This window comes from Dendrobium catenatum, unplaced genomic scaffold, assembly GCF_001605985.2.
Source record: "Dendrobium catenatum unplaced genomic scaffold, ASM160598v2 fragScaff_scaffold_621, whole genome shotgun sequence".
Lineage (NCBI taxonomy): Eukaryota > Viridiplantae > Streptophyta > Magnoliopsida > Asparagales > Orchidaceae > Dendrobium > Dendrobium catenatum.
In genome coordinates, this window is record NW_021319083.1 from 30,871,782 (window position 1) to 30,898,225 (window position 26,444).

Here is a 26,444-nt window from a genome sequence, read left to right on the forward strand (position 1 = left end):
CCTGAGTGGACGTCATGATGATCGGTCCAATTCTTGTTGGTAAATCGAATTGTTACGGTGATTGCAGAGGAAGCTGGCTGCTTGCTAGTGAAAGACAATGGCAGTAGGAAAAAGAGAGTTGGCCTACCAGATGAGTCCACTAAAGTGGTCTTCACCAAAACAAGATTCATCCATATGAATACTCGAAAACTTCCACTATTTGCCACCGTGCCTGCGGTTTATAAAAAAGAAACCTAGGGCATCGCAACGATCTTATTCTCTTCTCCCTCTCGCAACAACCGCATCTCTCCTCTCTCGTCATTCTGGCTCCAGGCCGTTTCACCCAAATCGCAGCCATATGCGCTTTTTCTTGACTAAACCATCCCCTCGAGCTTTCCCTCTCCTTCCTTCGGACGCCCATGCTCCGTGACGAAGAGATTCTCCACCATCGTGTTTAGGGTTTAGTATTATACCTAAATATTCAGTTATTTTATTTATAGAAACTAATGTAGTTATATTTATAACTTTTATTTTAGTTTATTTTAAAATGAAATTATTTTTTTCCAAAAAAAAAATAATGCAGTTAAATTTATAGTTTTCAGATTTTTTTTTTTTTTTTTGCTTGCTACTTATATTAAATTCTTAGATAAGATAGATTAATTGTTTAATTTTGATATTATATTATATTATATTTGTTATTAATAATAAATTTATCATATTATAGAGCCAAATTTGTCATAATTTATTATTGCCCAAACTATTAAACATTGAAGTGTGATTTATGTTGTAAAGAATTTATTTCATTTACATTATTTTTTTAATTGTAATAAATGACATTCCATGTAAATCATATTGATGTAGAATGCACAATTATCATATTTACCATATAATACATGTTTTAAACATGCTCATGAGAAATATAAATTAATTAATAAATTATTTGGTATTAAATAAATATTAAACTTAATCACAATTAAAATAAATATTAATATAAAACTCTTAAATTAACTTAAACACAATATTATTATAATTTCATTAGTCTCATGTCTTCTTTATTCCTTAAGAACTCTTATCATGAGTGAAAGCAAGAAGCTATATAAGCAATACAAAGCAAAACTTCTAAGTGATGTGGGACTAAACATACAAATCAAAGAATCTCCTTTAGTTCCATATTCACGCTATACAACTTATTTTTTTTAATGATTTGAAATTAAATTTTAATAATATGAATAATTTTTATTTTTTAAGATGATAATATTTATTTTTTTTAATTGATAATCTCTATTTTTTATTATTTTTATCTATTTATTTTTTATATTTTTATTAGGATTCTTTATTAATAGCTCTAAAAATTTATTTGTTTTTCACCTCCAAAAGTTTTTTATGTTACTAAATGAAATAATTTTTATTAAAATATTTAATTATATTATATTTATAATTTTATATTTGTGAGTTTTAAATAATTTATATTTATAAATTAAATTTAAATATATAGTATAAATTAGCAATAATTTATATTAAATTATATGGTTATTGTCTTTCTTTATTTTGTTAATTTTATTAAATTTTTATAATAATAATATTATTTATTACGTCATCCGGTTCGACTGGTCGAACCGTGAAACTCTCTTTCTTCCGGTTCGTTCTCCGGTTTAGTTTTCAGAACCTTGAGTTAAACCGGTTTTCAGAACCTTGAGTTAAATTCTCATTTAAATCTGATAAACAAAAGTCATTTCTAACATTTTTTAACCAAGTCTTTTTAGGTATACCTCTACTTTTTTTAACAAAAGTTAAATCTAATACTTCTAATTTCCTAACCAGGTAATCAAAAAGGCCACCATTTTATGTGACCAAACCATCTAAGACGACTCCCTCTAATCTTATCTTCCATTGGAGCTACTCCAAGCTGAATGAGTCGCTAAAAAGCTTCTTCGCCTTCGTCGACGACGTTTCCTCCCTGTCGGATCGGAAGTCACGACGGTTCGCATCATTATTCTTGTTCGTGCTGGATCGAAGGTAACCATCCTTCTTCCCCCTTAACAAGCTTCTTTAGCCAAATCCCATAAATCCGTTGAACTATAGGGAATTTATGACAAAAAGAGGATTTAATTCAATGTGAGATTTAAGATGTCCATTTTTCGCATTTGGCTGGATTTGCCTCAAATCCTGCTACCAAACAACCTCTTAGGTTTATAAGTTTAGATGATCTACAAGATTAGCTATTTCTACATGATTATATATATATCTTCAAATTCATATATATTTTTCTATTCTATAGAAACATTTTCAAAATACACTGCTTTATTTTATTATACATATACATCATCAAACAAAAGAAATAGTTCTGCTTCATTTACTTTGCAGACAACCAAATAGCTTCAAAGTATTTTAAATATATTACATTTATTTTGCATTGTATTTACTTTACATTGTATTCTTTTTCAGGCAACCAAACAACCCTTAAAAAAGCACCGAAGGGAGAAGGAGCTCAAGAGGATTGAATATACTGAAGCAATGTTGTAGCCCCGACTGCCTCCTTGAAAGAACATGAAGCCCTTTGATGTGATTACAAGTGATTATGATCAAGGGATTTCGGTTCATCATGCAGGTTCTTCCAATCTTTCCCCCTCCCATATAGTTGATTATCCTTAAGACCACTATTAGAAAACTAGTTATCGAGAAAGTTTGCCTGCAGGTGCTACAGAGGGCAAGACAGCCAAACTAATCTGACTAAATTTGAGAACGCCATCATCGAGTTCATTATTTGTGAACTCTTAGGTGTTAACATGTTGAAACCGAAGTGACATCTAGGGCTGCAAATGAATCGAGTAGAGACGAACATGTGCTTGTTCATGTTTGAACTCGTTTATTATCAGCTTACTTGAACTCAGTTCATGCTCTCAATTCTAGCTTTTATGTTTGTAATCAAGCTTTGTTCGTTTAAAATGACAAATGTTTATGTTTGGTTCATGATTGATTCGTTTCTTGTTTATTGAGCTTTAGGCCTCATTTGTAATCAACTGCAAATACTAGTGGATTCATTCAAACTGGGCCAGGCCCCGTGGTTTTTCCCCCTTTTCAGGGGTTTTCCATGTAAAAACTCTGGTGTCTCTTATGAATGTTTTACCCCCCTCTCTTATCTGCTTGTGTGATGGATCTTCGTACAATGTTAAGACGTTAAACCATATATTTCTCTACCGCCGTGAATATTTCAGGACGCAACAATATTCATTCTATGATCTATCATATGAGCAGTCAGATGTATTTGTATATTGATGTATTAATTATCTATTATTTTGTATTCACTCTTAGCCTTTTTTATATTCTTATCATTTATGCTTTAATAGATAGAAGTTATTTGTTGAATTTGATTTCTCACCCACTTGTTACTAATTTTTTTTCAAATGTATATCAGCACCACAAGAGCATATTTATCAACAAGATATATTTGATATTCTATATTTTTATAGTTGGCCATTTGTATTTTTCTTTTAAGGGGTGAGTAGCTTCATTGTAGTTGTTGATTCTTTCATTACTCTTTTTTATGTATCGCTATTGTACTAACAAGGATTGTAAAAATCAAATCGTAGATAGAACCGAAAAAAGAAAAAAAAAAAAGAGAGGCTCAATGGTTTGATCGAGGTTGAACTGGATGACATAATAGATATTAAAAATAGTTAAATGATATTTAAATAATAAAATAACTTTATAATAATTATGAAATAATATAATTTCAGGATCATAAAAATAAATAAAATTCATACATAAAAAATATATTCCATAATTTTAAAGTTAGAGTAAATAATTATTAATTTATATTATATATTCAAATATAAAAAAATTACTAATTTTAAATTTAAATGAAATATCACCAATCATCATTTTAATTCATATTTAATAGAAATTTAATGAGGACTAAACAAGCAATAAGACTAGTTCACAGTTGAATCGGTCAAACAGGCTAGTCTAATCAAATTTTCAAAACCATGGTATTAAATGCTACTATATAAATAAGTTCACCTGAAATAACTCGAACCAAACCTGATAATTTCAAGTATGTCTTTATATATGTTTTAGAAATTTTAAGTTACCATATGTTTAACTAAGTCCAAGCGAATATGTAGTCGAGTTAGAAAAGAGAAAAATGTTACATGTGAAGGCTCCTTAAGAGCACTGCAATGTTGTATGTAGTGAAGTTGCCTTATCTAGTTAGGGGCAAGTGCTTGGGATTGTTGTGGTGCTAGAAGTGGGCATTACAACGCCAAACTCTCTATTTAAAGGTTCTGAAATATTCATGTAAAGTGTTGCGGAGTTGTGGCAGGTGTCGTGGCGCTAGGCAAATTTTAAGATTTATATATAAATATCTAAAAAGTATTTTCCCCCTAAACATTTATTTCCTCATTCGCTAAAGCCTCAAGAGGGGTCAAAGGATAAGAAATTAAGAGAGGAAATAAAAGCTAGGTTTTGGAGGTGACGAAGCAATATACGTTCGTCGAGCCAATTGAAGAAATTATGTAGCTGAATGTATGCTTATATTTCCCCACTTTAGTTTTCAATTTGGGAAATTTGGATGAAAGATATGGAGTTTAATTTGATTTAAATAAGATTAAGAAATTTTTCGCATATAAATTTTGGTATATTGTAGAGTACACTATTCTAACATTTTGACATGTAAAACTAAAAAATTCAATGATTGGTTTTAAATATATGAATTTTCACATGTTTTAGTACTTGTGTTGATTTAATACAAAGTGCTACGAAATAATAAAAACCCAAAATGATGTTATAAATGCCCCTACGAATGATTTTTTGAAATGTCATTATGAAATATGTGTACATATTCTACCTCATGTAGGTTACTAAAATTATCATACATGTGTCACTTCAATGCAATTATGCATTATATTAAATGTCATTTATAAATGTTAAACGTGTCAATGTTTTCATATTCATTTGATACAATGCATATTCACATGACAAATATGATAAATGTAGGAGAAAATCAAGTGATATACAAGTTGATTTATAAGGGTCCTTAGATGTTTATGTTCATATTGTCACGACCCGGCCCGGATGCTCGATTTAACGAAGCAGAAACTAAAAGTCGGACGGTAAAATTCATTAAACATTACACTACTTTCTTATCTGTATTGAAGAGCCACTAATACCCAAATTAAAATTTACTTGTTGTCATTTGCACATCGCCTTCTGTAAACGAACTCTTACATTTCTGTCATTTCTAGATCTTTGGAGATTTACCTAAAACATTTAATTAAAGGAATGAGTTTACATAGTAAACTAAGTTGGTAACAATTAAAATAATCAATATAATACTCTTTAATATGCATCCTAATGTTTCTTAACCTTATTTCATTTATTTTGATAATTTATACATCTCCGATCATTTTCTTTTAAAATATTTTAAAGCATTTTGAACTATAATATTTCATTTTCCCATTTAATTTGTACAGGAGCACCGTCTCAATGTACCCAAAGGTACAACATTTTCCATTTATTTCCTTTTTCCCTTTTCTATGACATTTTCCTTTTTACGTGCACGAGTACGGCATCCCCAACTAGTACCATAATGTTATGTTATCATATGAAATGGTTTTCATACATACCATTTCCTTTACATATACATTTATCATCATAATATTATTTGTTCCCTAATACCAGGTATTTGAATTTATTAATGTCAAAATTCTATACTCACATATGCATTTGAGATTCCTTTCATATGATAACATAACAAGATAAGTAAATCAATTACTTAGAAAATTGTTAAATAGAAATTCAACGGTAAATAAAAGTTCAACAATAAATGTCTAAACATAACAATGATTTACCCACTTTATTTCTTCTTCCAATACTCGTGGAGTTTGGAAGGCTTTAATTGTTCACAAGAATAGAACGAATTAATTAATATTAATTCTCAATTTGAATAAGTCAACAAATATTGAATTTCTTCCATACCTCGTAACAAGTTCAATTTCTTATTGAATTTTTTTTTTAAGAACCCAACTCCTTTAACTTGGTCACTTCCCTTCTAAATTTTCTTAAATTTTCTAAGAATTTAAACAATATAAATTTTCATAAAACAATTATGCTTTAATAATAAAAAAAATCTACGCAAAAAAATATATGAAATACATTTTACTTACAACAAGGGGATCTTCCAAATCCCAAAAATTTTCATCTTTCTCCCTCACAAATTTCCAATTGTCTTCCTTATCATCAAATAAATGTTTACACTAATTAGAGAAAATATTTGGAACAATTTATAAAAGATTTGAGAAAACAAACTTTTTTCTCTATTTCCTTCAAAATTGTTCCTCTCTCCCACCGTCGTTTCTCTCAAACCCTTACTTCTATAACAATAGGAACGAAAATGAGTTGTTTAATCTTACCCTCCAACGCGATCGTTTGCTAAAAATGGCTTAAGAAAATCCACCAAATCCACTACATGTGAGTTCGGTCATCCGCCCCCTCTGCTCTCCGTTCTCTGTTTCACGAAAAAATCGACCCCCATACGGGGTCGTGTCTTTTATTAGGAGGTTGGTCGGTTCGGTTGAATCAGCCTAGCCTAATTGGGTCATTACACATATATTCCTCCATCTGACTTAACATAAGTGAGATGGTTAGGTAGCGTTATAAGAGGAATCAAGCATGTATGCATATATCTTGAATAGATTTGAGAATAACCAATTGAATGTATAAGTGAAAGTGGAGTTCGAAGCATGTATCAAGACATGTGCATGAATAATGTTTTGTATAAATTACATACAAGACATGTGTTCCACCCTGAAGTCAAGTATAAGTTGAATGAAAGTTCATATGGTTAATATATGCAAGTTCCTTTCAAGTAAAATGCAAGTTGAATGAAAGTTCATAATGTTGATGCATATAAGTTCAAAATTGAGCAAGTTAATGAACTTACAAGCTCATGTATTGTCAACACTATTATAAGTATAATCTTATATAACTATCATGTTACTTTAGTTAAATTGTAAAGCTTACTATTCACTTTTATTTATTTTTAACTTGGGATATTGAACGCTTAAATAAGATTTCAGAATGCCTACAAAATAAGTAGTTGATCATGCTACATATTCATATGCTATTTAAGAAAAAGGTAAAATAAAGTCAAAGTAGAGTAGAAATTGATAAAGTAAAGGACCGACCTAGGTACATCCATTTTTAAGGTATTCTTTTGATAATCTAATTAGTCATGTTTATTTTAGATTAATTGGAAATTTGTACTAGATTAATGTATATGATTCTTTTGGATAATATATGAAATGCAATGTGAATGGATGTTTATAAATTCTCTTGAATTTTGGATATTTAGTTGGCTATGATCCATCAAAATTTAAAGAGGAGATAGATGAGATTAAGTGCAATTCTTCCCTTAAATTATGGGGCATGACAATTATTCCCACATTATTAATGTACAATTATTTTAATTCACGATAATGAAATGAAACTTTACTTTTCCTATCTATGTTTACTATGGTGTATTATGTTATTACATATATATGAAATTATTTCAAACCATGTTTTACTTATCCATTAATCACGTCCCATATTTCCAAGCACCATGTCCCCATGTTACCAGGGTGCACCGTCTTCCAAAAATTTTTGACAAAATAAAATTTAAATAACTATCCATTTGGAGAGACTTCAGCTTTTAGAAAAGTTATTTATAAAGCTATTATATGAAATGTAACTTTTGATAAGTGTTATGGATATAATAAATATTTTCATTTTTAAAAAACTTAGACAACTATACTACAACAACCGCACTACAACAGATATGGTTGTAAAAACAACTTCCGGGCACAAAAATTATTAAAATGAAGAAAGCAAAACTCAAATGAAATGGAAAAAACAATTTATACAACAGAGAAATGAAAACACTATCCCAAATAGACCATTAGTTCCACATGTCTCATTTTCTATGTTTAAAAAATATCAACAAAAATAGTGTGATAAATCATGAGTAACAAATCAAATCAGACCAATTGTTCCCCAACCCCAACTGCCTTCGTTCTTCTCATTCATGGGGATTGTTCAATCACCCATCCATAACCCACAATAAACATGAAACTTGGGCCCTTCATTGCCTCAACTCGCATTTAGGGCTTCTTCATTCTTTTGAACTGCCAAGTGCTCATCTTCTTCAGTCGAGGCACCATAGTGATGCTTCTCTTTCTCATTTATTACTCCCTCACAACTCATTCATTAGTCGAGAGCCTTATAGTTGTAAGCCTTATCGTTCTATCCTCTCTATTATCTCATTGTTCCTTGCCTTCTTGTGTTTTCTCTTCGTTATTATTAAAGAAACTCACCCCATCTTCTCCACTCAAGTCGTTGAGAGGAGATTAGCTTTTTTATCTATAATATAATAATTCATATTATGTGATGCCTCCATGTTCAAAATCTAGATTGACCTATTCTGACCCCATTGGAAAAAAAATAAATATTTAAAATTTTGAGTTTTTAACCCATTTGAATGTGTTTAGAAGTGTTTTAATGCTTGAAAAATATTGCATGAGTTCTAGAATGAGTCCCAAATGTCTAAATTAAATTTTAACAAAATCTAATAAATGTTATTGTTAGAATGCCATAATGTTGGATGTGTAAGCGCCTAGACGTTGTTACGCTATCAGGTGCCAAATAGTAACATTACAGCGTTATAGTGTTGCTTATTTTTTGGAAAAATGAACTAATATTGTTGCGGTGCTAGGCCATTAACTGCAATTTAAATTAAAATAAAATCATTGTTCGATTCATTTTGTTCAATCGTTGTATGCCACAAGGGGAGAGAGAGAGAGAGAGAGAGAGAGAGAGAGAGAGAGAGATTTTGGAGTGAAAAGAGGGTTTTTTTAGCAGCTTTGGGTCATTTTTAGTCATCGGCCCAATTGGGAAATTCATGTTAGTAAAATATTTTGGATGTTCAAGGAGCAAAAATTTTAATAGCCCAAACTATAACTAATAAGAGATATTACCTATTTTGATTTAATGACTCAGGGTTTTGTTCCCTTTAGGTAATTTCTCAAAATCACATTAAGAGTGCTCTCATACAAGCAAGCTTAACTCCAAGAGTTTCAAATGAAGTTTTAACCATTACACAAAAAAACATCAAGATATTTAAGAGTTTAGATTCATTCAACTTAAAATATTTCACAGTGTCTCCCACTATAGTAATTAGCATCCTCGTGAATTTTCTTACAAGGCCTAGAAGCATCTAATTGGCAAATAGGATTCTAGAGATAGGCCCCATTTGTTCTAAAAGTGGATACCATAATATAGCACTTTGACTTATATAACACTTAGTTTTCATCTTTTAGTTAAAATATTGGTCTAATACCATTTGTAATAGCTTGAACTTTTGATATTGAGATATTATCCAATTTAGCATGATAGCTTCATGTCTTTATTCCCTTAGTAAATTTCTAGAGGTCTCACATATTAGAACTGCTCTCAAATGAATATGTCAAACTTTAAAGTTAGATAAGCCACAGAAAAATCCATTCGATCAAGCATGAATCTTGGCAATATTTAAATTATAAACTTTCAGAATTAATTCAAGATTATATGAACTCCATTTTCTAGAAACTTATGATCAAACTAAACATCTTAACAAGATGAATCTAACACCAAAGATGAGCTGATTTGAATCAATATGATCACAATCAAACTCATGAAGTATGGTAAAAGACTTAATGACATTCTTTAAAGGGCCAAACAACCTCCAAATTGAGCATCTCAACAAGATTAATCCAACAAGCCCTCATTCAATTCCATGATAATTAAGACGATTAAATGTTAACTAAACAGACACTACAGGAAAAACGTCACTTTTCGGCGGCCATTTTCGTTGAAAAATGGCCAAAATCCGTCAGAAAATTGCATTTCCAGCGGAAATATTTTCGCCGGTTTCACGCGCGTCGTAAAAGGACTTCTGGCATAAAATAATTCGCCGAAAACATTTCCGGCGAATTTCCGACGGAATTTCCGCTGGAAAAATATTTCCGTCAAAATTTTTATGCGCCGGAATGCCAGGAAAAATTTTAAAAAAAAAAAAATCTTTCTAAAACATTTTTAAGCGCAGGAGCAATGAGCCATTGCTCCTGCTGCTCCCCCCATCCGCGCTCCACCCCAGCCACAGCCCGCCCGTTGTCCCGTGGACACAACCCGCCCGACCGAATGCAACTCGCCCCAACCCGCCTGCCCGCATGGACCTGCCCCAACCCGCCTTTTTAATTCCGTCAGAAATCCGCCGGAAATTCCGTCAAAAATGCCTTCAGAAAAAATTCGTCGGAAAACCAGTCAAAAATTTTCTCAGGAATTCGTTGAAAAAAATCCGTCGGAAATCCGCCGGAAAATTTGCCGGAATTTGTGACGAATTTTATTCCGTCGGAAATTCTGTCGGAAATGAGCTGTTTTCCTGTAGTGAGTATGTGATTAAAGAAGTCAATATGGCTCATCCAATGGAATTTAATGAAAGTTTGACAAAATTTATCAAAAAATACTCCCTAAATACTATAAAAAATCCCGCATTCTCCACCTAAAAGGGACCTAGGCTTGACATTGGAGATAGCAAGGAGATTTGAAGAACTCTAGAGCTCTAACCAACGTTCAATGCCCAAGATCACCACCAACCTCCACCATTGTCTAATTGTCATCGCCAGCCCACAATCACCCAACCAATATCGTCTAAACACCATTGCCTAACCATCACTATTTGACCATCTTTGTCTAGCCATATAGTTCATTCACCATGATCCTACCATCGTTGTTTGGCTATTATCACCAAACCACCATTGACCGACCGTTGTCATTTGACCGCCATCATCCAACCACTGTTGCATGATTAATATCATCTGACTATCACCATCTTCCCTTCACTATTTCTACTACAACAATAAAAGACTAAATAAGTATCTCTTTGATAATCTCATTTTTTCCAAGTGTGTAGAAGAGCATATTTCTATAACTTACCCAATTGTTGGATTATTTCAAATGAGTTAGGCCCCTTAGTTTTGTCCCTTATTAGTCTTTTTCACGTTAAAAATATTGTATCTTTTGCACTATTCTTTTTATTTATGTGTGTTGGATCTTCATGCAAAACAAGTACATAAAACTCTCTCTCTATCAATATGATATCTAACATGCAACATATTTCCTAATAAATTTTCAATATTATATCAAAATGCACTTTGATGCTTACACGTTCAATTTATTTTACTTAAGAGATTTCTCATAACTAAAGAAATGATGAGACGTTGCGCCAAATAACCTTGAATTTAGACCTCCAAAATTTTGGTTTATAGGAAAAAATATGGAGATGTTAGCATGCTTTTGGCACCCTGAAACAGCTTAGATGTGTCTTAGAAGAATGAGAAGAGATAATTTCTCAAGTCAAATCCTAGGAACATATATAAGAAAGAGGGAAAAGGAGAACATAAGGAGTTAAAGGAGTTTATAAAGTCATCGAATGGGAAGCCGTTTTCAATAAAAACATAGGCACGGGTTCTAAGATGGAGATGGTATCCGATGAAAATCAAACATCCAAAAACTATTTATTAAATAAGAATTATCCAGTTTAACAATCAAATGGGCCTTAAGGGTTTTTTGTTACAGAAGAGCCCTTAAGTTTCATTTACATAGGCACACAATAGATATATTGCAAAAAATACAGCAACAAATAGCAAATCTATCATAAACATGACATTAAAGATCATCAACACAATCAAAATGAAGAACTGAAGCAATTTATCCTAAACAATAATTAATGCGTAGCAACGATTTCAATGCGATTGAGTCATAGAAATCAGCTGATTGTCTCCATCAACTAGCCAATGTGATTACTTTAAGCTTATTGGATAAATTTGAAGGGAAAGAAATTGCAACATGAAATGCCCAGTCACTTGTTCATTTCCCTTAACTCAAACTTCTAGCATTCATAGTGTACATTTTTCAGTTTTATTCAATAACAAAAAAAGAAAGAAGAAAATAAGGGTTTACGGTATTCTAAGCAGCGATCATGAAGTTGTCGGGTAATTCTATCAATTCAATGTTCAAGAAAAGGTTGCCAGCACCATTTTGACTCCATTAAAAGCAGAATTGAACCACATGGCGTAATTGTAAAAAATAAAGAATAATTGACAAAGAATTACACTGACAATTATTCTAACAAAAGGCTAATTGGCTGCTTTCTTGAATTTTTGCCTCATCTGCACATCATACATGTTCTATGGTTTTTTTAAGAGTGGCAAAATGAGTCGTATCACTATTTCCTAACGATTAGACACAAACAAGCGTATTTTAGAAAGTGCTGAAACATTAACACATATCAAAGGAGTTCACATACATGAATTGGTTTTCAAGAAGAAAGTGGTTAAGTAACGATATTCTTGCCTTGAATCTGCCAGATGAACTCTCGTCGATAACATCCGCGCCATCAAGAGTGCACTGAGGGTTGCAAAAAGACGAGGAAAATCATTCAAACCTCAGAAATCATGTCAGGAACAATAACTCATTTCAGCGGCTCATATCAAGAAAATTGAAGGGAAGATATCGTTTGCCTTGAGCTCGCCGTACGAATCCGTGTTAAACCCACAGCGATACACATCGTCGTCAATAACCTCGGGTGATGATGATTCTCCGCTGGATGACGATTGTTCTTTGGATGAATATGATGGCTGTCCGTCAGATGACAATCAATCAGATAAACATTTCTATAATCGATTCCGTAAGAAAGAACCGAGAAACAAAAAAAATCGTTCTCGGTCTACTTCAGACCGAAAAGGAATTCATAATACCAAAAACTCAAAGGAGGAAGGGAAGGGGGCAATGAAGGATTGGATCGCTTGCCTTCTTCGGGGCGGACGAAGGCAGACCAAGCACCGCATTTCGCCTGCGACTGAAAAGGCCAGCTAATGTCTCGGCTGACTCTGCTGATTGCCGGCGGGGACCTACTTTGGGGATAGCGTATCTCCTCTGTCCCGCTCCGCCTAACTTTCTTTTGGCCATTGCAGGTTCGCGCCAAACGAATGGGCGGGAGAATTATGTAAAGATGATCGGGGAGCCGAGATGCAAATATTTATCATTCATTGCCATTGGTGTTACTTTGCGGAGAACACCCTGAAAATTCCTGATATTTATTTATATGAATAATTTGTATTCTTGCAATAATTGGATATCTCACTTCATCGCCTTGAGGGCTTGAGTAGAGCCTAATTAGGCTTCTTGTTCTTTTGGAAAAAAGTATAATTTGATATAATAAAAATTAATGGAGTTTATCAAAGTATGAATGGTTGATTCTTATTTTATCTGAGTGACTTCATAGTTATTCGTAGGGTACGAGCACATTATTTGTGTCAGATAGTTTAGTAGCATATTATCAGTGTTTGAATGAGATAAGGCAAGTTAACAAGTATTTGATGAAATCAAAAGATATGTAGTTGCCCATTATTCTAGCTTAAATAACAGCAAGCCATTGATTCCTTATACAACCATGCTCATCGAATCACTTTGAGATCTTTAAGGCTAAAGAGATTGATAGTTTATGATTTAAATTATGGTATTCAAGTAGGAGTCATAATGGAGATAGTATAAGTGTGATTGGAGATAAGAGTTTAAATGATAATTTTATAGAAATTAATAGAATTGCATATAAAATTATAGCTTTAAATATTATTATTGATGCTAACACTATTAATATTATAAGTACTTATGCTCATTAGCAGATCTACAGTGGAGGCTCTAGGGGCACGAGCCCCCACTAACCCATCAATAAAAACTCATATTATATTAAAACTTAAAATTTTGTTTATAATAACTCAAGGGCTCAACAATAAGAATAAACGAGAAACCCAAATCAGCTTATTTCAAAATCAAAATTATGCAAATAATATCACAAAATATGTTGATGGAAGGAATCAAACCCAAAACCTCTTATTTATATGCAGTGACCTCAATTATTAGGCCACAAATTCAATTAATGACTTTGTTTTTATTATAATTTACTTAAATTATCATTAAATCATATAAAAATCAAAATTGAAAACTTTAGTGAACTTTTTGCATGCAATTTTAGCTTACAATTAATGATTATATTAAAAAGTGCTATGTTAGAAAAACTTAAAATTTGCATCACTAAAAATCATATATATATATATATATACTCCTATCGAGGGTTTTCGACAGAAATTCCATCGCAAATCTATAGCATGCTAAAAAAATATAGCATCCCTTATTTGTTTCACTTAAACAATTAAAATAATACATGCTACAATAATTTATACAAATATATTCCAAGAAACATTCCATCATACTACATCAATGCTAATGATAATATATTTCAAATCGTTCAAAACATAAATCAAACAAACTATCAAATGTAATCAAAACAAAATATGTTCAACTCAACAAAATAATTGTCACAAACATGTCATCCTTGCACACATTCATAATAAAGTATCTAAAAACATTAAAAACTTAAAGAAAATACTTATAACGTCTTTTAATATATGTAAAAAACTATTCTAATCATCTTCGGTCTCTTTTCTCCCATCATACTCAAGATCAGGTTGATAACCCTTCTTCTTTCGATTTTGGCTTAGGTATGATCGTAGCTCTTTCTGCATCTTAGTTTGTTTCTGTCAGTATGTTTACTTATATTTATCTCATCTCCTATATATCCTTCGTGAGAGCATCCACCCTCTCGCTGATGATATCATCAACTCCACTATCACTGAATAATGCAGAGGTACACCCTCTATATATATAGTCTCACCCCACCAACTCTCTCACTTGGTTGCTTTGTTAGAAATTGAAAGATGGGAAGAAGAGAGAGGAGAGAGAAAAGTCTTTGGATCATATTTATCAATTATTCATGTTACAAATTTTATGTTATTCATTATAAGTGAATAATCTCTTACTTCTATTTTCAATTATTTTAATTTCTACAAAGTTTATATCTCATTAATCTAAAAAATATATATTATCTCTTGATTTCATAAGCTTTCACAATGCAAGTTTTGATATATTATAAATTTAATAATTCTGAATGATTTAATATGATCTTATTGCATTTAAAATAAAGTGTTAAATGATTTCATATATGTGATATGATATATCAACATGATAACCTACTGATCCATATGATTCACTGATTGGGAGTCATATGGAACTAAAGATTGATTGGGAGTTATAAGAAGTATGGGCGATTGATTGACATGATTCAAGAGGAGTTATAAGGAGAATATTGATTGAGATTTATAAGGGATAATTAATTGAGAGTCATAAGTGCAGGAATAAGATACTCTTAAGATACATTCATTGAATATCTAAATAGTGATATCGATACTGTTACAAATACTATATTGATGTCATGATGACACTAGTATTATTTTTTATTATTAACTCTATTTAGCATTATTGATCATGATACTAATATTATTACTAGCATTAATACTATTAAATATTCTTGATATTGTGATTGATGATGTAATGGATTGAGATATGATAAATTATAAATTGATATTGATAATCAATATATACAAAAATGTATATATTTTCTTATATGATTTAAAGCATATTATTCTCCTTTATCTTGTATTGGTTTCAGTTATAAGTTTTTAGTTATTTTGTTGGGCTATGTGCTCATTACGTGATTTTACATATTTTAATAAATGTATAGGATGAGTTATTTATGATATTAGGCTTCGAATAAGATAAAAATGTAATCTTATTTCTTTCCATTGTTCATTGGTAACATCTAGTTAAATGGTTAAAATAAACTACATGTGTAATTATTCCAATATAAATCCAAGAGTGTGACAGTTCGTGTAACTCTAATGTTGTAGTCTCCCGACCAAGTACCTCTTTCTACAAGAGAACATAGTTAAAATAATTAATATATATGTGAAATAGGATGAGTTATTTATCATTCATTGTCTATGATCAATATAAGACACTGAACCATTGTGTGGACTGTGGAGAGAGCTTCCTAAACCACCAATGTTAATGCTCTATTTTTTTTCCTCTATTTTCTTAGTGAACTTAGGGGTTACCCAAGCTTTGGTTAGATCACCCCATACAAACCCTTCCAAGCCACAATGGGCATTCACCAGACTTTCTAATGTTAATAAACATATCTCTAAGTAAAGTAGAGCCTCTCTTTTCAAAACTAGTTTTGATCCTTGCATTATGCCCAAGAAACCATTTAAAGTATTTATGTTACAATTTTCAAAATTAAATTTACTAGTATATAATTACTTTAAAATATAAACTAAAAAAACTTAATTATTTATCAAAAATTTCCTCAACCACGTATCTCTAACATCTTTTCAAATTTTCTTCCATGATAAGTATGGTGCATCAAATATACTCTTTATGATATCCTGAATCTTGTGTGTAGGTTGTCGTGCGAGATTAAACCTACACATAACATTGTATTTACTATTTAATATAATATTTCTTATTTCTTAACATATCAAATTGCAAAATCAACTAATGATATTAACTTAGGCATCGCCTTGAGGCTCAATGTACAAATATTTACCTTATATGGCAGTTGCATACTCTACCCCTATCTTCTGTAAATGGTCTGATATGATGTGCCGGGATGGGAGGTCGATAAAAATAAAGTTGATGATAAGGAGGATGAGAGTAGGTTGATGGAAATGTTTTTATGGTGGTGGGGGGAAATATGGGTAAAAAGGGGTTGATTAAGCGAGATATGGCTATAGAAATAAGGGGCTACTGTTTATAGGAGAAGAAAAGTTAGCCCCATGTGTTGGTACTCTTGCAGCTGGTGGAAATCCCTGCCTCTGCTCTGTTTGTCTAGATATTGTAGGTCTAGAGGTCAATTTCTTCCCACAAATAAACATCTAAGTGATTGATCTAAAAGGGGGCTCATCACCTAAATCCATACGTAATGAAAAATAAAATACTAAATTCATCTTACAAAGTATATTAAAAAAGAATATAAAGATAAATATTACATTTAACATAATTTTATAGTTAAAGGAATTTGTAGTTAATGTAAACAATAATATTAAAGAGATTTAAGGTTAAGATAAGGTATATACATAATAACTTTCACTTATCTACATAAGAAAATTGTAGTTAAACATAAAAAAAAAAACATTTAAAGTTTAGATAATTGCGTGCATTTACATATAAAAAAACTACATTCAAACAAATTTTGAATTTGAACTTACTATTATTAACCAAAAAAAAAAAACTTTCACTCCCTAATGTACCTTAGTTTGTTCCTTGTTCTCACTTGATGTGCTTGTTGCATCATCCACTTCCTCTAACTGTGTTTCAAATATAGGTAACAAAACATCCAAAAAATCAATTGAAGGACCCCAAAAGCTGACATTTCTTCCTCTCGGTGTATAGTAACTATGACATATTATTGCTCAACAATTCCTCATGTTTTAGTCTTTATCACAACCAGCAAATCTTGTTTGTCTCTTCGACCACCAGATATTTACTAAAATAAACTTTCCAGAGAACTTCCTTACAGGGACTATGAACCTAAGTACTGTTAATAAAAAAAGTACATGCGCAAGATATAATAGAAATGACTTTTCATCAGTAAGTTGTTTTGGCTCACATGTGTTCTAAATCAAGATGAGAATTCATTTGCTACTACTCGCTCAACATCTTTAGGCGGATATGTTGTTTGCAAATTTCTTATGAAGAACTTGTTAAAGAAATAACATATTTAGACGTCATAAATAAAACTAGCCAATGATTTGAATTTTCTTGAAATATAGTGTTGTTGTTTTAATCTCCAAATCATTGAGAAATCTGGTGGTATATTTTTTGCTTGGTTTTCCAAAGTTTTAAAAGAATAACAATGAGAGCTGAGAGCTATCATCAAAATCAAAGTGCATGTTACAATCAATTTATGTCCTTAAACTTCTAACGTGGTACTCAAAGTAGTACGAACATAAATGGGTAGTTTCCATAACTCAAGATATCAATGAGTGCATTTTTCCACAAATTTGAATATATCCAATAACATGTTATGTACAGTGCAAATGCAATAGGAACTAAATTTTAAATTAAATGCATTGCACAATAATGTATGAATTGCCTGTTGAAAAGCCACATTATTGGTATAATATTATACTCACTGGAATTTTCATGTTCACATTACAACTTTAGAGGGATATTCATATAAATATTTTAAGATTTTATATAACTATTACAATTGGCAGGAAAGCCTCAATCAATTTATAGAACATATCAAAAAATATACAATAAAAATATCATAAAACTCGAGAAAATACATTTTTGTTGATAACTTTCTATAAAATTATTGGAATTGAAATCACAAACATAGGTTTAAAAGTCTATCTCATGCAGCAGTATAATATATTGAATATGCTTAATGGACGAATCATGAATTTTAGCCACCAAAACCTCTCTCATCTTTCTCTCTCCTATTTTCCTCTCCCTTCTCTTCCTTTCTTCTCGATCAATGGTCATATGAAAAATTGTTTAAACAAATATATTAAGATATTTTGTTATTTAAAAAGTACTAATATGATATGATGTCACAATGCTAGTCTACTCAGTGTCACAATACTCCCAGAAAATATTCCAAATGCTTCAAGAATCGCACGATTCGAGTAACCTCTTATACCTACATTCAATAAGTGGGGCTAAAATTTCTCCCACATCCACACAAAGTGGATGAGGCTAGAATAGAATTTTTAAGTCTCTTGTATCATTTCAGAGAGTCCACTTGTAATATTTAAGATTTCAAAACTCCTTAATGCCATGCTATGAATTATATAATTTGAATAGAATGAGCATGATAATGAAATAACTACTATAATATTTAAAGTAGGGAAACATTGCATGTGTAGAGCCTTCCATACTTAACATTTTCTTTTCCAGTTATAATTTTGGAAGAATATTCAGAGCATTATACCTTCACATAACTATCAGGACTCACAAAAATGTCTCATTTATTCGATATACACAGAAGTCATCATGGAGAAAACCAACTAGTCAAAAATTAGCTTCTTATAGTTAAAATGATTTGATTACAGCAAATTATAATATATAAAAAAACTTAAAACTTGAAACACCGAATAAAAAAAATATTTTTATCTGTATTTAATTATAATATTATTATAATTGAAATCAAAGACAAGTGTGTAGAATTCTGCCACATGCTCGATGATTTCCTTAACTAGCGTGATGGGCAAAAACTGAGCTACATCCTCTAAATTTCTCTCTCCTTCTTCTCCTCTCCCTTCTCCTTTTATCTTATCCAATAACTAATTAGGAAAGGGAGGAAAACATCATTTTAGGTTGAGCGTCACGACACTCACCTCCATAACCACCACACTCCATTAGAATATTATAGATCCTCCCAAATTCTCAAACACGAGAGCTTAGCACCGTAGTGCTACGCCAAATCATTCTCATGAACAGATAGGACAATGTTGCAAAACTAAAACTTCCATTATATTTTTCCACTAGAGTTGTCTCTTCATAGTTTTAGTTCTTACACTTATTTAAGGTCAACTAGATATTCTAGGATTGAAAATCAATAAATAAATCAAGGCATGTGGGGATTCATACCATACACTTCAATTCATTGTGTTTCAAAACAATGGGTATTACAGAAATTCTATAAAATGGTAATGAGATCCGCAATAATTTATGACGCAAAATGTTAGTTATTAAAAGTGTCACGCCACACGATTTAATAAAAAAGAATTAAATCCTCAAACTTAGTTTTCTCAACTATAATATGTAATATACCAGAGTCAACCAAGTATCCAAAATAATAAATACAAATAACGATCATCTAAATTCTAATTCCAAAATAATCCATCATAAATTGATTATATACATAAAATTATTAGAACTAAATTACAAAAATACCTTAGGAGGATAATTTCTATCAAGCCCACTCCTAACAACCTATGCTATGTTGGGGCATTTTATTTTCCTTAAATATTTTAAACCAACATTAAAAGTACTCACAAACTTAGTAGGCAAACTTAAATCCTATTACACAAGTTAATACCCATATTTGTAATGCATAAATAATAATTTTGAATATTAATTTCATATAAAAAAAAGTTTTTTTTTAAGAAACAAATCACAATTTACTTTTTAAGAATATATAACTTAAGCTTGAATACTATAAAATTTGATATGTGCATTTCTTATACTTTCACATGGCTATCAAAATGTACTCGCTAACAAACAGTGGAATTCCACTTTTACCATTCATAGTGATATATGAATATGCTTATGTGATGCCCCATAATTTAATTTGAAAGAAATATTCTTTTATCTTTTAATAAATAACAATCGGTTCTACATTTTTTCTTTTATCAATATAAAAAATAACATAATTAAAATTATTGATCAAAACATCAATATATATATATATATATATATATATATATATATATATATTAATTAATGTTAAAATAAAAAAAATAAATATATTCTTTGTTGTAGACCTATGGTTCTCTTTCCCACAAGAACACATATTACTGCAGTCCGTAAAGAAAAAAAAAAAAAAAATCTGATATGACCGAAGACGAAGCTGGGGCAGGAGTGACGATGTTCTTCTTTGCCATTAACTATTTATTATTGCTATAATTTTGCTTCTTTGATATGTCTACGCTCTTCCTATAGCCTTAGGCCCGTCTAGGGTTTGCGTTTCTTCGTCGTCATTTCCTCGTTGCTTTGGATTCGTGTGTAGTAGAGTTTTGAAAGAGTAGCTAAAAAGTTGTTTTTGTTAGATCAGAAGTCGCGAAGGGAGCTCGCCGCAAAGGTAACATAACATCTTTCTACTCTTTTGCAAGCTTCGTCGGCTTAATCCCTTAAATACGCCAAAGTATTAAATCCGTAATTTTAGGAAAAATGGTGAAGGAATGAGATTTAAGTTTCTGTAGGATTTAGGGGCTGTTTGGTATCGGATTTACAGCGGGGTTTATGTCGGATTTACGCTAAATCCAGCCAAACAGTTTTTGTGCGCGCGTTAAATCCCGTGATTCGGTAAATCCCGAATTTACGGATTTACGGCTTAAATCTGGGATTTAGTGAAGCCGATGGGTAGCCGGATTTAACGGGATTTAACTTCGAGCGATTCATTTCGCGCGCCGCCCGTGTCGTCAACTGGAGAGCTCGCCCTATTTCTACAAACAAACGCATCAGGCTTCTTCACAACCGCCTCACTTGGGATTTCATCTTCACGAAGGTTCTTCGTTGGAGTCTGGTTGAGCGACAGGTATTATTATTATTTTTTTTTGGTGTAGATCACAGTTGCATAGTTGAGCAGTTTTTTTTTTTGCTGCAAAGTGCTGGAGTGGGATTGTGGAAGAAACATTTTCCTCAATTTTTTCATGAAAACTTCAATTATTTTGAGAATCACACACAAATGGCAAGAACACCAAATAATAACCAAACAAGAAAGAAGAGACATTCACATTACTGATAAAAGAGCAGTACTCCACCATATTTCATGAACAAAAATGCATCAGATTAAAGTTGTCATTGTTGCTGTTTGGAGGGATTTAAGGTAAATCCTGCTCAAATACTCTACAGTAACTCTACTTCTGTGTGCACGCCTGTGTGCCTATATACAAATGCTTGTATATGCTGTAGATTGATAGCTGGGTGCATGGAATTATGTTCACAAGCATGTATCTGTAATATGCTTCTATATGTTCACACGCATGTGGCTCTCAATTTACTTGGTATTTTCAATTTGTTGCTTTGCAGGTGCTTTTTCTTAGACACATATTCTTTTTCTCTTGCATTTGGATGCGGATGCGAAATGAATGAACTCCCACGAAAATTGCTTTATGGGCAGCAGGATGTAGAGTAGCTGATTAATGATAGCTTTTTGGAAGTTTGCAAAGTTTCCGGTTGGGGTTGGCTCAATCGAATTATGTGGACAAATATATTCAGAGTTGTATGTTTTAATCCTTTTGGTCATTGCATTTTCTATATGAGCGGCAATTTTTTTTTATGACTCCCAATTTCTTATTTTTTTTTATTCGTTGATCAATAAATTGCAATTTAGGCTGTCTGTATTGCACAGCTAGTTTAATGATATGAAAATCATACTCTTATGCCATTTTGATTATATATAAAAGTGTTATTTTTTTTTGGTTTTGGAGCATTGTTAAATTACTTGGTTTATGTTTCAAGGAAAGCTTGAGCATCGTTGTGAAAGAACCTTCATTGCTGTGCTTCAGAAAGACTATTCTATTAAGGCCCTTAAAAAAAAAAAAAAAAAAAAGGCCCTATAAGATGGAATTGGTATACCCTGGAAACTTCTACTGCAACAATTGCTGAGTTGTTAGTTGACTGGAAACTAAAGTTAAGGTTTACTGAAATAGGTTTTTTTAAGTTGGAAAAATACACGTTAACCATCCTTTTTCTGTAATAATTGAAGAGGAGTTCGGTTGGATGGAATTCATATTAATTTGACTTGGATGCTTTGATTCCTCCCCTGTGAGCACATAAACATCATACAGCTTGCCAATTTTGATCCACTTGCTTCCAAGAATGGTAATAAGAGCAAGATTAGGTAACAATGCCTCTTGATCTTTATTATTTGGATCACATTAAGATTTGCAAAGATCTTTTCAACAAATACGACGAGTTCAGCATTTAATTTAAAGGATCCATCAAGATCCGATTATCCAGTTTTGTTCACTTGCGCCAATAATTTAAAAAATCACATTTAGTAGATCTGATGAACCAAATTAGATCTCTAACGGGTTTAATCTCAAAACTTCAAGCTCAAGTCAGCTTGTCTTATATTCATATGTTGACATAAGCGTTAGATTGCCTTCTCGGAGAACATTCCTCAGGAAGGCTCATATTTCTTTGTTGTGCATGTGCAGGTATTGAGCCTTTGCTTGAGATGGTGTCTTTTGAGAATTCAACCAATTCAAAATCATTTTCCCATACACAACAAGAATACATGGCTGAGATACAATTAATTATAGAGCACAATTAGATGGTATTTAGAGAGCACTTTGAGGGCTCAGATAAATTGGTAAATGAATAAAAATAAACAAAGATATGAAAAAAAAGACAATAAATATTGCTCAGGCTAGTGTGTTAGGTAGAGTAGATTAAAGCAGATATATATTTGAAAAAAATCAGTGATTATACTTATTATTAATAAAAAAATTAATATGAAAAAGAGCCAAGTACTTAATATTTCTATATTATGAGCCAACCAAATAGACAGAGCGAAGATTCATAAAAAACATTTTAAAAAAGTGCAATTAACTCTTGCATTCTGAGGGAGCCGATTGCATTAAAAAATTAGTCTGTTCACAGCATGGTTAATTTTAAAAGCATGTATGGTGTTACACTGTTTACTTGTTGAAAATAAAAGGTAGATGGAGTTGGTAGCAATATTTTCTTAATTGAACGAAAAACTATGGTAGACAAAGTATCTACCATCTACATATCTTCCATATGTTCAGGGATATATATAAATGAACTCGTGTTCAGTCCAATTAGCATCTATATATATAAATTATATTCATATTCATGTCTTTGATAAAAACATGTATTGGCATATATAGCTAACTATTTTTTTATTTGGAGAAAAAATTATCCTGAATGCAATTATTTGTTTATGACATTACCTTCATATATCTTAACATTATTTTTGAGGTCGATCTATCATATCAGAACTTGTCAATAGACTAATTTGATCATAATTATGAATAACTGGTAATTGATCAACATTTGTGAAAAATTGGATTCTGAACTTTAGATGATTGATGCATATCTGAATCTTTTTGAAGATTATGATATTCCACGTTCTAGTAGTCATTGTGTAAATTAAGATGTGTGTTCTTCCTTTATTTGATATTTGCATCTCGGATCAAACTTTTTCTTACAACTGATATGAAAATGACTATATACTCATTATAGAATAGTAGCCTATGGCTTAAATATGCGTGCTTGTCTATTTATGTACACCAATTTCACATGGGATGACGAATGTACATGATATTGAGGTCTTGTTGTGTATCTCACATTTTGTCATAAAACCAGTGCTGGTTTTTTATTAGAAATTAGCTATTGATTATTTTGACTTCTGCTGCAGCGTGTATACAACAAAAATGTTGGTCGCAGGGGGCTGTAAGGCAGGATGATGCAGCTTGTATATTTTATATGAGCTGATTACTTAAAGCAAGCTGATTTAACTTTGATTGCACAGTTGTTTCTTTTGGATGAACTTGTGCAATTATTAATATATCGTTTCATCCTTTTAACAGGGAGAATTTCAAGTTATTACATGGTTTCAGTTTCTTCCTAGTGATCCTGATCCAACCTCTTTGAATGACAAAAGGTATCTTCTTGTAGAATTGGTTCTACTTGCATCTTGGCAGATGTTTCTCATTAAATAAAAAAGAGTTGCAAACTATTAGTTTTTCTTCTGAAGTTCAAAAGCAGAGCAGAAAGATGCTGCTACCTTCTCAGTGATTTCAGCACACCTTAGGTTGCAGAATGATGGCTTTCTTAGCACTTGGACAAATTCCTTTGTTGGCCCTTGGGATCCTTCCCAGGGCGTCCACAACCCTGGTAGGTCCTTAGAATATTCTTTATCATTATACTAGATCTCACCTTTTAAGGGCCATTTAAAATTCTGTTAAATCAACAGATGAGAAAATCAAACTTTGGTTGTTTATTCCTGGACGCCATTCTTCGTTAGTGGAACCTGCTCAAGCTGCAGTGTCAAAATTGAGAGGTTTGATATATACGGCTATTTTGTGTATGAATCTTCTGTATCTTCGTACTTTTTCTCAAATTTCAATAATTTTTGTACTGTATTGATTCTCTGTCCAAAGTTGTTGGACGTGGAGTGTGGTTAGCCCCTGGAGACTCTGAGGAGGTTGCCGTTGCACTGTCTCAAGCTTTCAGGAATTCGATTGAAAGGTTGTCTTTTCATTTCATTTTTAAAAAATCAATTTATCAGTTTTGTCTTATGCTATTTTTTGTTATTTTCTTACTCTTCATTTATTTTTTTTTGATAGAGCATTCAGAGGGCTTTCTTATGTGAGATTTGGGGATGTTTTTGCAAAAAGCCATTCTGCATCAAGTGGAAAAAGCTTCAGGTTTCCTGACATAATTTCTTCCTTAAATGAGTATACCCTATTGAACGTATAGTGCTATGCTATTGCCTAACCAAAGCATTTTTTTTACAATATAGGTGGGCCTATAATCTTGTAATTTTCTATTTTATGAATTATTTTACGAATGCACAAATTATTTTGGATAGTTTGCAGTTCTTTCAGTTTTGGACCCAATAATGATAAGGCGTCTCATGCTGTTTTTTAGTAAGTTTTTGAGGATTGGGCCCTTTACATATAATTAATTTGATTCTTAACAAATCATTGATAAGATGGAAAATGGGTGTGCATGTGATAATTTTGTTGCATTTGGTTTATGGATTAGCTAAGCTGTTTGGCTTTGATTCTAAAACTTAGAAATCCGAACCAGTTAGAATATTTTTTAAATTGAATTGATCCAAACCAAACTTTAGTTCAATCCGTTTAGTTCGATTTTGGATGAATTGAAATATAAATAACTATGAACTTAATTTCATTTAGCTTAAAGAGCATGTTTATGAATAATAATACTAAGTAATCTTTGCTAAAGTTTATAATTTTGGCACGTGGAATAAGTACTATCCATGTTGATCTTTTTATTACTTGACAATTTACGATTCACAGGCTTTGTTGATTTAATATTTGATGAAATTAATATAATTCAATTTTTTGGTTTAATCGGTTTTATAAAAACTAAAAATTTAAGGAATACTCAAATGTCAAAGAAAGTCAAAATTACAATTAATATTTGAGTAATATTTTAACCATCGAATTAAACGAAAATAACCAAATAAATCAATTTTTTTTTTATTGTTTTTTTCATTTTATCCAAATAATGCACCCCTCTAGATGGAATGGTTAAAATGCACTTATTTTTGTTCTTTGAGCTTTGTTGCAATTTTTTTGGGCCGTTGATATCTCCTTTGGGCATCTTGGGGCCTTTGAGTGACTTGTGGATCAAACAATGTCTCCATCCATGATGTAATAGGCCTTGGTGGCTAGTATGACCATACATTTTTATCACTATGCTTGCAATTACGGCTGCTGCCTTAACTGAGCATAGTGGAAAGGCAGTGTATGTCTAACACATAATTGCTGAGTTTTCATTTTAAATCTAAGTGTTTCTTACATAGGTCCTTCACCAATCAAAGCAGGAATGTTTGATAGCATTGTTTCAACAAATAATGATGATTGTGGTATTAGTAGAGCTTGAGGGTTGGAGACATGGTTTAGAAGTCATACGAGAATGGGAATAAGGGTGTTTAGGAGACAAAGTTATGGTTGGAATGGTAGTGGGGCGGGCGGCGGGGG

At 31.7% G+C, this 26,444-nt stretch overlaps 2 protein-coding genes and 1 long non-coding RNA gene across 25 annotated transcripts in view; 2 read left to right on the forward strand and 1 right to left on the reverse strand.

Annotated features, from left to right (window-relative positions):
• Positions 1-446, reverse strand: part of LOC110096400 (ubiquitin thioesterase otubain-like) — a 45,432-nt gene extending 44,986 nt beyond the window's left edge. For all 17 annotated transcript variants that reach the window (XR_003700899.1, XR_003700900.1, XM_028695323.1 and 14 more), the window contains exon 1: positions 128-446. The gene's annotated coding sequence lies outside the window, so the exon portion shown is untranslated. The remainder of the gene's footprint in view (positions 1-127) is intronic.
• A 1,228-nt stretch (positions 447-1,674) lies between these two features.
• Positions 1,675-2,952, forward strand: LOC114579695. Its single transcript, XR_003700778.1, has 3 exons — positions 1,675-1,995; positions 2,425-2,587; positions 2,675-2,952. It is a non-coding gene; the product is annotated as an uncharacterized LOC114579695 (long non-coding RNA).
• Positions 2,953-20,524: 17,572 nt separating this feature from the next.
• The window catches only part of LOC110096383 (mediator of RNA polymerase II transcription subunit 13), a 35,746-nt gene continuing 29,826 nt past the window's right edge, over positions 20,525-26,444 (forward strand). The window contains exons 1-7 of one of the 7 annotated variants that reach the window (XM_028695325.1): positions 20,525-21,565; positions 21,769-21,961; positions 24,300-24,373; positions 24,467-24,606; positions 24,686-24,772; positions 24,873-24,960; positions 25,059-25,139. In XM_028695325.1, coding sequence (XP_028551158.1) covers positions 21,938-21,961; positions 24,300-24,373; positions 24,467-24,606; positions 24,686-24,772; positions 24,873-24,960; positions 25,059-25,139 — 494 coding nt within the window. In that variant the 5' untranslated portion in view covers positions 20,525-21,565; positions 21,769-21,937. Of the gene's footprint in view, positions 21,566-21,768; positions 21,962-24,299; positions 24,374-24,466; positions 24,607-24,685; positions 24,773-24,872; positions 24,961-25,058; positions 25,140-26,444 lie in introns of those variants that run through there. The other 6 variants (XM_020822300.2, XM_028695326.1, XM_020822298.2 and 3 more) reach the window with 6 other exon arrangements.